The sequence below is a fragment of the Artemia sp. Qi Xiang Cuo genome, chromosome 8 (genome assembly GCF_049724085.1).
Source record: "Artemia sp. Qi Xiang Cuo chromosome 8, ASM4972408v1, whole genome shotgun sequence".
NCBI classification, from domain to species: Eukaryota; Metazoa; Arthropoda; class Branchiopoda; order Anostraca; family Artemiidae; genus Artemia; species Artemia sp. Qi Xiang Cuo.
The window spans coordinates 53,076,261-53,090,523 of record NC_142801.1 but is presented as its reverse complement, the minus strand read 5'-3'; the positions used below and the strand labels follow the sequence as shown (position 1 = coordinate 53,090,523).

The following is a 14,263-nucleotide window of genomic DNA, read 5'->3' as shown; positions in this document are numbered from 1 at the left end:
AGTTCATTGCAAAGTCTCCCCAGAAACTAATTAGCATTGAAATCTGTGAAATCTAATAGATAGTAGAATTTTTCAAAAACGTAAGAAATATAAGCAATAGTTTCCAATGTTTCCATATAACTATGTTGATTCCAATGTTACACTTTTCATTTTGATCTGATGCAATTTTCGAGGGGTTTCAGGATTTTTTCGAAATGACCATAAATTTCTTTTCGCAATAGTTATTTCCACCGAAAAAAAAACTAACCACCGAAAAAAAACTTGCGCGTGTGTCTGTTCTTAGCTACCCTGTTTCGTTTCTTTTTAATTCGAACACCTTTCGTGAGTATTTCTAACGGTAAAATAAGAAATATAGAAATAATAAAACTCTTGGTGAATGTATGGATAAATTGACAGTTAGATAAAGGGAAAGAAAATTATGAAGCCTTACCATCAATAAATTGTGGTGAGTTTGTCGAGTTGGAGAGTACAGCTGCTAGACTAATCGCAAGTGCAATTGCAACACAAACAGCAGCCATGGCAAGAAGTGATAACAATTTCTCTGTGCTCGTCACTGGCTTCCACCACGGTCTCCTATAATTGTATTTCAACTTTAAAAACAAATTCTTGAAAACATAATGAATTGAAAATCTATCTCTTTAGAAATATGAAATAGTACTTTTCTTCGTCATAACATAAACAGACACAATATGTTCAAATTACCATTGGTGCGCATAGCCGATATTTTGGAGGAACCAGGGGGCTCCTGATTTTAAAGGTGGGTGGGGGGCGGTCTCAAAATGAAACCAGTAAATGCACTCCCGTTTGAATGGCTCAATGTTTCCCGGAAGATCTATGGTAGACAATTGGTAAATTAGCGGCGTTCAGCAAAATTGACCAAGTTAAATTTATGTAATTTCATTCCAGAACTATTCTTTTTTCACCCTATAGGTTCAAACAGATACGATTTTTTGAAAAATATCGCATAAAATAAACCGGATTTGAAACTTAGTGTGGGTTCAAACTAAACTAAAATTCTTGTCCAGATTGAAGTAACGAGGATCTTAAAAAAGCAAAATGGCGCTTCTAAATTCTAGAAAAGGAAAGGGTGGAAACACCCAGACTGCACTAGTTTCATCCAGGTAAATAATAGAAACTGGCACAAACTTTCCAAAATCTGCTTCAAAAGTTTACATATATATATATATATATATATATATATATATATATATATATATATATATATATATATATATATATATATATAAGGGCTTGACTTGAAGATAGTATATTGGTGTATATAAAGGGGCTGATTTCAGAATAGTCTATAGATGTGCTTAATTTTATCTTCAACTTCTTGTCAGATTTTATCCCGTTCTTTCTTGAACAGTGGCGCAAATTCACAAAAGTGAAGGGGAGCAATTGACCCATCCCCTGCCTACAAATTGGGGTTCCTAGTTATAATCAGTACCCTATTCTTGCGGCCGTTTTGAGCTCTGTAGCACGAAATTGGACAGTTTCTTACTTTCAAAATCAATATTTCAATATCCATTTTGTTCAAGAGAGAATATTTCAGAAATAACTTATACGTCTTTGTTTTATTGAAGAAGCTCAGATTCACGAACTTTAACGATGATTCAAAAATTGATTCAAATCAATTGATTCAAATCAATGATGATTCAAAAATTTGGACCCATTTCATAAAAAAAGAAAACGGACGCGATTGCGTTTCTGGCCAAATTATCCTTGTTTCAAATGAAAAATCGCATGTGAACCCATGACAAACAAATAAACTAAAAATCTAGTTTTGAGCAAGAAATCTGAAAGACGACTGATGTTGTTATTTGAATTTTTTGACAGTAACCAAATCAATTTAATTTGAAGTTGGGAAGTGACTTTTCAGTTCAGAAAGGAAGCTTAAGAATCAAATTCCAATCGAAGATTTTAGGATAATAACTTTTATCACCATGAAATTATAGACATAAAAAAAATAATAGCACATTTTCACTACAGATGTCACTTATACGTTTCTGTAGAACGCTACTGAAATATAACCCAGTATATCATAAAAGGAAACAATTTCGGGTAGCCTACCTTTCTTAGATAGTTTCATTTTTAGTTTTGCCTCTCTGGAATAAGAAATAAATATACAATTTTAGTTTTAGCTTTAATCACTGAAACGATTAATTTTCTATAGTTATTTCTATGGCAGAGTTCATAGTAGCTACTAGTTTTAGACTCATAACTAGTTTTGGGGGAATCAAACTTCAGCAAGTAGCGGTTTCACGCCTCATTATTTGGGGGGAGGGGGCAAGGTACCTCAATAGGAGTGAAAAATATAAATAAAAGGAGTTTAATGTCAGATATCGGAAAAACTGTGGGGGGGGGGGGTTGCTGCTCCCCCTGCCCAGGCGTAGAAGAACAACTGATTTCAGCCTGGATTTTTGAAATTTCGGTAAGACAATCTACCTAGAAATTGTCGTAGATATTCTATGCCAAAATAAGCAGTTTTATAACATTATGCCACGCAAATATTCTCCCATCTTTTTTTGTGTTTTAGCTTCTGCCACAGAGTTTTCTATCATTCCCCTGTCATTAAGTAAACAAATAAATAAATACGGACTCTTGAGATATGAATAGAAAAGTACAATTGTTGAAATTGTTTTGTAACCAGGTTTGTGGTACTGATTATCAAGTATTTTGTGAACTTTTTTTTTCTTGTTTTAGCCTTTAATGTATCTTTGCCACCCCCCTTCGGCAGGGGCGGATCTAGAGCAAAATCTTGGGAGAGGCCCAATGTGACAAGGGCGCCAATGAGCAAAATCTTGGGTGGAGGGGAATTTGACAAAGGTGCCAATAATTGACCCATCTGACAAATTTATTCTAAAAAAAGTAAAAAAGAAAAAAGGATAAGAGGGCGCCAAAAAGTCTCGGGGGTCGGGGTCTCCCGACCCCCCTGGATCCGTCAGTGCCTTTCGGACATCTCGGGGATGGCTGTTAAATTGTAGTTGTTGTTTGTCTCTTTTTAATTAAAAAAACTTTTCCCATAAAATAAGTTTTTCAAAGTAAAGTAAAGAACTCCATTCAACAAAAAATGAGCAAATATAAAATCAAATAATCTACAAGCGTGAAACTACCCCAAATCAGCATCGATAAATAAATGAAACCCAAAACGAACAGAAATTACAATGAATAGCCAAGTCAAACTCAAAACGAGCAGAAATTAGCATAAATTGGGCTCAAAACCCCTATGCCTTCCCAAGGCCAGAACATAATTTGCACTTTACTGAAAAAATTTAAATGTTTTTAGTTTTATAACTTTAATAAATCAAATAATATTAACATTTTGATAACTAAATATGAGTATATGTATATTAAACTGACAATGCAAATTCATTTGTGTTTTTTTTTTCAGTAAAGTGCGAACTATATTCTAGCTTTGCGAAGGCATAGGGGTTTTGAGCCCTACTCAGGTTAATTTCTGCTCGTTTTGAGTTTGACTCGGTTATTTATTGTAATTTCTGTTCGTTTTGGGTTTCATTTATTTATCGATGCTGATTTGTGGTAGTTTCACGCTTGGTAGATTATTTGATTTTATTTTGGCTCCTTTTTTGTTAAATGAAGTTCTTTACTTTTCTTTGAGAAACTTATTTTGTGGAAAAAGTTTTTTGATTAATTTCTATTCGTTTTATATTGACATAGTCTTTTCAGGGAAAAAGAGAATAATACTTTAAATCTCTTCGTTTTTTTAAGACTTTATAGTTTGGCCTGCTATTTGTATGCTGGAGAAAAATTTTCAGCAATTTTTAACAACATACACCCTTTTAAAAATCTGGACACAAATAGTAGTGTTTAATTTAGTTTCATTCCTCCTCTAGTTGACCTGAAATAGAAAACTGGATACCATTCGCAAAAAAAATCTATTTACTTTTTTTTAAAACTTGGATACACTTACGCTATTTTGATTTGGTTAATTCTGAGAGCAGAAGTGGCCCCGAAAGTTTGAACATAATACCCTCTACCCTCAGTCGTTCTTGGGATACTGCTGAGATGCCTTATTGGGAATTAGCATTAACACAGTGAATTTTGATTTAATCTTAAGGCAAAATTTAGTCTTTAAAAATAATGGCGAAATGGGAGGGTGGGCGTTGGAGGGAGACTGATTGTCCTCCAATCACTTTCGACTATTAAAAAGGGCATTAGCACTTTCTATTTTCAATCAAATGAGCCCTTTTCGGAGTTCCTAAGACAACTCTTTCGATGCGAAGTGCCCTGGTCTAAACAAAAAAAAAGAAAAAAATAATAATACATCGTACCCACATCGATCTTTACTATAAAAATGTCAAGCCTTTCAATCGCTTTCGACTATTAAAAAGGACACTAGCCCTTTCAATTTCCAATCGAATGAGCCCTTTTTGAGTGTCTACTACAACGCTTTCTATAAACACCTTAAATGACCCCAGGACGTAAATTGCAACCCTTGCCCTAAGGGCTGTGATGCGGTTACCATCCTCAAATACCTAATTTCCAGAACTTTCGACTACGTTAAACAAAATGGCTATCTCAAAATTTTGAGTGGATGTGTTCGGGGAAATAATGGGCGTGAAAGGGGCGTTCGTTGCTCTTCAATTACTTTCAACTATTAAAAAAGGCACTAACCCTTTCAATTTCCAATCGAATGACCCCTTTTGAAGTTTCTACGACAAAGCTTTCAATAAAAACCTTATATACGCCAGGGCATAACTTACAACCCTTTCCCTGAGGGCTGGGGGGGGGGGTTTGTCATCCTCAAAGACCAAATTTCCAGAACTTTCAACTGTAGAAAATTGCTATCTCAAAATTTTGACTGGATGTGTTTAGGAAAATGGTGGGCGTCAGAGGGGGGTTAGTTGCCCTCCAATCACTTGACTATTAAAAAGACCACTAGTCCTTTCAATTACCAATCGAATGATCCCTTTTTGAAGTTTCTACGACAACGCTTTCTATAAAAACCTTAAATGCCGCAAGGCATAACTTACAACCCTTGACATGAGAGCTGTGTGGGGGTTGTCATCCTCAAAGACATAATTTCCGGACCTTTCAACTACGTTGAACAAAATGGCTATCTAAAAATTTTGATTGGATGTGTTTAGGGAAATGGTGGGCGTGAGAGAGGGATTACTTACCATCCAATCACTTCCAACTATTAAAAAGGGCACTAGCCGTTTCAATTTTCAATCGAATGATTCCTTTTTGAAGTTTCTACGACAACGCTTTCTATAAAAAAAAAACTTATATGCACCCAGGGCAAAACTTACAACACTTGCCCTGAGGACTGTGGGGGGAGTCTCATCCTCAAAAACATAATTTCCAGACTTTTTAACTAAGTCGAACAAAATGGTTATCTCAAAATTTTGATTGGATGTGTTTTGGGAAATGGTGGATGTGACGACTATTAAAAAGGGTACAAGCCCATCTAATTTCCAATCGAATGAGCCGTTTTTGAAGTTTCTACAACATCACTATCTATAAAAACCTTATACGCCCCCCGGGAATTACTTAAAACCCTTGCCCCGAGGGCTCTGAGACCTAATTTCATCTGAGACCTAATCATCCTCAAAGACCTAATTTCTAAAACTTTTAACTGCGTGGATCAAAATGGCTATCTAAAAATTTTGATTGGATGTGTTTGGAGAGAAAGTGGGCGTGAGAATGGGGTTATTTGCCCTCAAATCACTTTCGACTATTAAAAAGGGTGCAAGTCCTTTGAATTTCTAATCGAATGAGCCCTTTTTCATGTTTCTACGACCAAACTTTCAATAAAAACCTTATATGCCCCCAAGGCATAAAACAACCCTTACCCGGAGGGCTGTGGGGGGGGGGGTGTCATCCTCTTAGACATAATTTCCGGACATTTCAACTACTTGAAACAAAATGGATATCTCAAAATTTTGATTGGACGTGTTTGGGGGAAAGGTGGGCATGAGAGGGGGGTTAGTTGCTCTCCAATCACTTTCGACTATTAAGAAGGGCACTAGCCATTTCAATTTCCAATCAAATGAGCCCTTTTTGAAGTTTCTACGACAAGGTTTTCTATAAAAAGCCCTATATGCACCCAGGGGATAACTTACAACCCTTGCCATGAGGGCTGTGGGGGGGGGGTTGTCATCCTCAAAGACCTAATTTCCAGAACTTGCAACTGCGTTGAACAAAATGTCTTTCTCAAAATTTTAATTGTATGTGTTTGGGGAATAGGTGGGCGTGAGAAGGGGATTAGTTGCCCTCCAATCACTTTCGACTTTCGAAAAGGGCACTAGCCCTTTGAATTTCCTATCGAATGAGCCCTTTTGAAGTTTCTACGACAAAGTTTTCTATAAAAACCTTATATGCACTCAGGGCATAACTTACAACCCTTGCCCTGAGGGCTTTCGGGGAGGGTCTTCCTCAGAAAAATATTTTTTATCTGGAAATCAACTACGCTCAACAAGATGGTTGTCTCAGAACTTTGATGGGATGTGTTTCAGAAAATGATGGCCGTGAAAGACTTGTTAGTTGCCTTCCAATCATTTTCGACTATTAAAAAGGGCACAAGCCACTCCAATTTCCAATCGAATGAGCTCTCTTCGAAGTTTCTATGACAACTCCTTCGATACGAAGTGCCCTGGTCTAAGACCAAGAACCAAAAATAAATAATACATTGTGCCCATATCGTTCTTTACTTAGGCAGCACTATTGCGCCGCCTATGATAATAAATTTCTCTCTCTCTCTCAATGTTTAAATTAGTCTATATCCAAATCTGCTTAGCAGCAGTTTCGCTCGCATTGGCATTCCATAGAATTATGCTACTTAACGCAAGAATGTAAAACGGGCTTTGATTGGTTATCTAAAAATAATCCAACAACTAGATACATGTTTATATTCTTTGGGACATTATTTAAAACAGTGCAATCAGTGAAACTTGGCCGATATGAAAGCATTGTAACTTTTCATTTACCAGTGTGACTAATAATAATAATGTGGCTCTGCATTCTGCGAAAAATTCTTCACAGGTGGGAGTTGCATAGGCGGAATTTAATCTGAAAAGGGACGGGGATTCGTTACGCGTTAGCAAAATTTTAATTATTCCCTAGCTCTGATTTATACCTGTAATAGTTTATATTTTTGTTTAGTATGCAAATAAAAGCCAAAAAGTCAAAGGATGAACATTTAGAACATCAAAAATGGGCTATAAAGGCGAAAACATACGGACAATTGTAAAACATCTGGTGGTTTTGGGGAGGGATAGACACAAAGCCTACATGTCTGATATGGAAGTAAGAAACTCCAGAGTGACCTTTTAGTAGTTATATATTATTTTTGTCAATAATACTGTTGCAAACGCTTTCAGGGGCTTACCAAGCATTTGTTTGTCGAGTTTTTATTTAAGCAATTTTTCCGGCGTCCTAATAAAAAATATCAGCTGAAATTTGCGCTTTATTCAGCTAACAAAAAAATTGTCATCTACCATTGCTGTAGAGATTAAAGTGCAATATTAAACATTGATAATGCAAAAAAAACAGGATGACCAGCTTCTACTACTACTGCTGCTACTACTAACAACTCACTGCAACACATCTGCACCCGCTCCTTTTCTATGTGTATCTACTTAAAGCTTCACTCTTTACCCCCTCCCATTAAGTTCTAGCTTCTTTTAAATCCTTCATCACAACCTATTCCCACCCCGTTCAGGGACAACCAGCTTTTTGCTTGACCCCAGATAGCACAAAATTTGGCAATCTGTCATTCTTTATCCGTAAAACATGGCCAAGGCTACGCTATAGATATTGATAAAGAATCCTCGCTGCAAATATTTTCTAAAACGGTTTGCAGAATTGTTGTTTGTTTTATAGAAATTTCGGTACTGGTGAATTATATGGCCTTTCTAAAAAGTAAGGTTTGGTTAATGCTAATAAAATAAAATAGAATGAATATATAATAGTTTAGAAACAAATTTGGGCTATATATTTGCACATTAGGGGGGAAGGGGTGAGGGGTAAAGCGTAGCATATATCAAATACTTAACCTAACCTAGGTACCTTCCCCCCTACCCCAAAAAAACACAGTTTAAATATCGTAAACGCAATGAACATCACGCTTAGCATTGCATTACTCTTTAGCGGTCTCTTGAATTCACCCGTGTCTGGCGGGTTTTTCGTGACTGGTTTCCTTTTAAAGGCCCATCTAATGCACTAGTACCGAAATTTTTTACGAGATAGGCTAGCCTAGAAGGTTATTCTGTTTTTTAAGCTTGTTTCGATGGTGATTAGTTTTTATCTCACACTTGTGCTTCAGTCATCTAACAGGACATTGTCAAAATACAGCAATTGGACACCAGGCAAAATTCTTTAAGCGTTAGGCTATATCCTTCAATCTCTCCCAGAACTCCAAGTTCCGACTTTAGTTGGTTTTGATTAATTTAATCTATGTTTCAAACTATTCAACATTAATCTATGTTTTATTTGCAGCAGTGATAAAAGATTTGCCACTGTATAGTAACATTAATAGGCCTAGAGACTATTGAACTACCGTATATTCTTTTCTCAAGACCCCAAATTGGCAGATTAATAGCGCCATTTCACGATAAAGTGAGGGATGGAGGTTAAAAGTATTTTTCAAGATCTAGGGGGAGGCAACTTTGTTTTTCAGTGAAAAAGACCAAAAAGAGTATTTTTCAATGAAAATACAAAAAATGTAGTATTAAAAATTGCGACCCCCCCCCATTAACACCCTGTGATACATCATGGTCGGCTTTTCGCTGAATACTGTGAATGTCGGCTTACGTGTTATAGCGACCCCACTCAAGAAGAGAAGTTAGGTTAATCCTAACGAAATGTACCAAAATATGACGAAAAATTATACTATAGTAACAACATTGTGAGAACTACAACAGAGAATTATGGAAAGCAGCCCCCCCCCCCCCAGAACGCATTATATTAAATACCTAACCTAAACATCTCTATATATTAAATATTTAATTAAAATTTACCTGCATGGATTTTATCTCGCTTATGCTAATCTGATTATCTCCAAGCCTACGCAAAAAACCAGCTTCATATAGTTCAAGAACAAAGTGTGGTCGCTATAACGTGTAAGTACCTTTTTTTTCTAATAGTCCACGACGGCAAAGTTGTAAAAGGAAAAAATGTTTCACGTAATATCTATCAACCCAACTAGCATAGTTACAGCTTAAAATCCTGTCACTTTGTTGCTGTTGATGTTATTACAAATACAAAACCACACTGCTCGAAATAGAGGTTGCTTTCAGGCAAGCGCAAATAATGCCCTGGTCTTTGGAAAGCTTAGAGGGCAGAAGCTATGCTCTTGTTCGCGGCAATTTCTGTTCGTTTTAATCTTCACATGATTATTCATTTCAATTTATGTCCATTTTAGGAATCATTTATGGATCTGTAGCAGCATCCATTATCTTTAAGTTTGGTGCAATTGTTGTATCTAATTTTATTCGTTTTAGGTTTTATTCATCCATCGATAGTAATTTCTGTTCGTTTTGGGTTTCGTTTATCCATTGATAGAAACTTTTGTTCGTTTCAAACAGTTCCTGGTAACTAACTGTAAGTAAGGAGCGACCCAGCTCACTAGTAACCGAAACTCTAAAAAGCGGAATTTTGATACGATGGATACACCAAAAGAATCGGATTTGTATGCTGATTTCAAATATATAAGTTTCATCAAGTTGAGTTTTACCTATTAAAAGTTACCAGGGAATATTTGCCTTATTTTCGAAAAAAGGGGAAAACACCCCTAAAAGTCAAAGAATCCTAATGAAAATCACACCATCAGATTCAACGTATCAGAGAACCCTGCCATAGAGGTTTCAAACTCCTATCTGCAAAAATGTGGAATTTTGTAATTTTTTTTTTTTTTGGCCAGAAGAAAGATCACGGATACGTGTTTATTTGTTTTTCTTCTCAGGGGTGATCGTATCAACCCAGTGATCCTAGAATAGAGGGATCATTCAAACGGAAATTAAAAGTTCTATTGCCCTTTTTAAGTGAACAAAGAATTGGAGGGTAACTAGACCCCCTCCAACGCTAATTTTTTTCCCAAAGTCACCCGATCAGAATCTTTGAGATATCCATTTTCTTCAATATGGTAGATAAATCTTATAACTGTGCCTTTAAGGATGACTTATTTCCCAACAGTCTACGGGGGAAGGATTGCAAGTCATGAACTTCACCCACTATTTACATTTATTGTTTGTAGTTGGGAAGTATACCGACGTTTTCAGGAAGGATTTTTTCTAGTGGGGGGAGATCGGGGGAGAAGGTTACGTGGGAGGATCTTTCCATGGAGGGATTTGTCAAGGGGGAAGGGAATTTTCCCTGTAGGGGCGCCGAATTCCCAGAATTATTTAAAAACGATCAGAAATAAAAAAAAACAACAAGTTTTTTCAACTGAAAGTAAGGAGTAGCATTAGGACTTAGAACGAACAGAAATTATTACGTACCTCGCTCTTTACGCTGAAGTTTTTTTTAGTAATTTCAAAAGAGCTATTTGTTCTAATTAAAGCCTGGTCATTCTTGTGATTCAGGCGTCGTTCTTAAAGAATTGGAACAAAATTCGAACTTAGCGTAAAGAGCGAGGTATTGACAAGGGGTGAACCCTCTTATATACATAATAATTCCTGTTCGCTTTAAGTCTTAATGTTGCTCCTTACTTTCAGTTGAAAAAAACTTGTTTTTTTTTATTTAATTTGAGTTTGAATCACCTTATTTCTGCTTGTCTTAGGTTTCAATATGAGACTACTTTTCTAAGAAATTTTTTTGTATAATAAAAAATAATAAAAATAGTACAAATATACTACAGGTGGTAATACTTGGTGCACACCTGGTATCTGCGTAAAGAGAAAAATATCAACTTTTAAGGAGAAGGAAAAAACTAATTTTAGCACTTTTTCTGCTTGCAATAAATATGAATAATAAACAAAAAGCCCAAGAAGTTACTATAAATACATCATTATAAGAAGAAAAAAGAGACAGTTCGTAATTAACACGACTTAACACGGGCGATTACTTCCAAGATTTCAAGGAAAAAGTAGCCTACAACACTTGTTTTTTTCTGTGAATTTCTAATATGACCACATGCTTGGGATTAAAAGGGCAAATATAGGGAGGAAGGGATTACAATGATCACTGAATTTCAGGAATTGACACAGGCTTCATCCTATGCATATGTGCGTCCCTGCAATTAATGCTACAAGCTCATTCAAGCTCCGGGCCGCCTAAGACCGGATCATTGACGAACAGTTCCATAACACCGCACGGCTGTGATAATTAAAAGGACAACATATGCCATTTTTGTAACTTTTCAGGAGAGCCAAAAAACGGAAAAAAAATTGTCAGCCATGATTGCTCAGAAGGATGAGGCTAATGGGATTAAAAGGAGATTAAAATGATTAAAAGGATTAAAATGGGATTAAAATGGGCTAATGGGATTAAAAGTAACATGTTGTAAATCAACGTTTTTTGCTCTTTTCAGAGGTATAAATTAAATTGGAATATTGTGGGCGAATTCAAAGTTGTTCCACTTTATGGTGTATGTCACCTTTTTCTTATAGATAAGATAATCCCCTTCTGCACCATTTGATTCCTCGTTCTGGTTTTACCCACGACGCATACACAACTCATTTCTGACCAAAATGTCATACATCGTGCTTTTAATTATCACAGCCACGCAGTTTTCAAGACATTTACTTTTACCACTTTCCAAAAGATTCACAAACAATTTAATTCATTTCTTATAAGGTAGTCTAAACATAATTTGGTGACTATTCTTTAGGTAAGCTGTCTTAGGACATGCCCAGCCCACTTAAACTGCTTTTCATTACTTGCTTTCACTGGAAAATAAGAAATAAGATGTCTGAGTTATTAAATTCAATTGTTGCCCAGACAATCATGGACGTTCTCGTATATTAAAAAAAAAGTTTCATTGCTCCTATACGTAGCTAAAACAAGTTCAGGACTGGAAAAGAAAGACATTTGGATGGAAACATACCCCAATTTGAGCAGTGCACAATCAATCGTTGTTCAGAAAATCGTGAGCCTACTCGACTCGTATATAAAAAAAAAGCATTCAATGCTCCTATATGTAGCTAAGAAAAATTCGAAAACAGAAAAAGAAAGATATTCGGACGTAAAAATACCCCATTGTGAATTATTGCACAATCAATATACAGAAAATCATGAAAATATTCGTATATTAAAAAAAATATTCACTGCTCCTATAAATAGCTAAAACACTTTCAAAACTGAAAAAGAAAGGTATTTGTACGTGAACGAACACTATTTTGAATTATTGCACCATCACTTATTGCCCAGAAACTCATGAGCACCCTCGTATATTAAAAAAATATATATTTTATGCTCCTACATGTAGCTAAAGCACTTTCAAAAACTGAAAAAGAAAGGTGATTGGACATGAATATACACTATTTGAATTACTGCACAATCAGTTGTTGCCCAGAAAATCACGAATATATATTTTGAAAAATGTAATTGTTGAGCTAAAGGTTCTAGGCGTTTACCCCCCCCCCCTTCGATTAACCCCGTGGAAAATACTCCTGCGGAAAACATCCCCCTCGGAAAATACCCCCCGTGCAGGGGCGTCGTTTGGGAGAGGCAAGAGGGGCAGTTGCCCCCCCCAGTAATGTGGAAAACAAATTATTATATAGCCCATGCGCCTTGAATATCCGAAAGTAGACCCCTCTTTGCCCCCCCATGAAAATGTTGTAGATTCGCCCCTGCCCCCGTGGAAATTAAGGCTTTCCAAGTTCGAGAATTTTATTTGAGTTTTTTTTCCGTAGGGGGAACGAATTTTGGTACTAAAATTCGAGAACAAACCAGTTTTTCCGTTACCTTAGAAACAAATTTGGGCTATAGATTTGCATGTTTGGGGGGGGGGGGGTAAAGTATAGCGGGTCTGCATACAAAATGTGTTTGGTACAATTATTCTGCATATTAGATAGATTGATAGAGAAGTGTATTTTAAAGCTAAACTATACGGCCATGGACATAGTAAAATAACATAAATGAAAGGCACAACTAGCATAAACTTTGATCAGCGATCATCATAAAACACTTAAATGAAACACTACATTAACCTAATAATAGTACTTAATACTTGGAAAATCGGTCATTGAAAAAAGACCACTTAACACTTGGAAAAAACACTTAAATGAAACATTACATTTACTTTATACTGGGACTTTTTTTCTTCTTTTTTTTTAGTTAACAAAACTTCCAAATACCTCGCTTTTCTTCTGTAATTTTTTAGTGGTCACACCTAGAAGGAATTGTTTTCTGACTTCAAACTGTTCAAATACTTCGACAGTTACACCCCCCCCCCCTATGTCCAAATATATAGCCCAAATTACATGTTTCCCATCTATTCTGTCACTTGTCTTTGTCTTGTCTCGTGCTAAGATGAAACCACAGTTTATAGAATTAGCAGTATGATCATTCCCTATCTCACCCATTATAAAAACCCGGACCGGGGTGCGAGTGCTCCAGAGATCGTTTTTGCAGATATAAACATAAGCGGCATCAGATCTTTTCACGGGTAGATAAGTCAGATTTCTCTTGGACGCGAAACTTGGCTTCAACGTTGGAACACTAATTTTGAAGAAACTAATTTTAAATTAATTTATTCCAATACATACATGAAAATCGGTAGTTTGTAGTGTAATGTTATTATTAGATGTTTTTAGGAATTAAAAATAGGTTTCGAAGTCTCAAGTTGGTTTCAAAGGCATTTTGAGAAAGTTTCTGCCAAAATACGTGTTCCAGGGTAATTGGACCGCTGATGGCAGATCAAATGAGAGTAGCTGTTTGTATGCGCCGATATATATATATATATATATATATATATATATATATATATATATATATATATATATATATATATATATATATATATATATATATATATATATATATATATATATATATATATATATATATATATATATATATATATATATATATATATATATATATATATACATATATATATATATATATATATATATATATATATATATATATATATATATATATATATATATATATTGAAAATAAATTTTCTTTGATCAGTGACAAACTGTATTGATTTAAACAAACATGTGTGTATATACATAATTTATATGAATGTATATATAGTGGGCTGTAATAATGCAAAAGGTAAATATAACATTGGTTTAAAAATGGAAAGAAAGACAAGGAATAAATTTACGACGATAATCAAGTAAAA

At 35.4% G+C, this 14,263-nt stretch overlaps 2 protein-coding genes across 2 annotated transcripts in view; one reads left to right on the top strand and one right to left on the bottom strand.

The window, feature by feature from the left end:
- The window catches only part of LOC148949556 (neprilysin-2-like), a 30,126-nt gene extending 29,551 nt beyond the window's left edge, over positions 1–575 (bottom strand). The window contains exon 1 of the mRNA XM_089092726.1: positions 431–575. Coding sequence (XP_088948852.1) covers positions 431–518 — 88 coding nt within the window. The 5' untranslated portion in view covers positions 519–575. The remainder of the gene's footprint in view (positions 1–430) is intronic.
- A 204-nt stretch (positions 576–779) lies between these two features.
- LOC148949555 (neprilysin-2-like) overlaps positions 780–14,263 on the top strand; it is an 80,428-nt gene continuing 66,944 nt past the window's right edge. The window contains exon 1 of the mRNA XM_089092725.1: positions 780–848. Within this exon, the coding sequence (XP_088948851.1) occupies positions 780–848 (69 nt within the window). The remainder of the gene's footprint in view (positions 849–14,263) is intronic.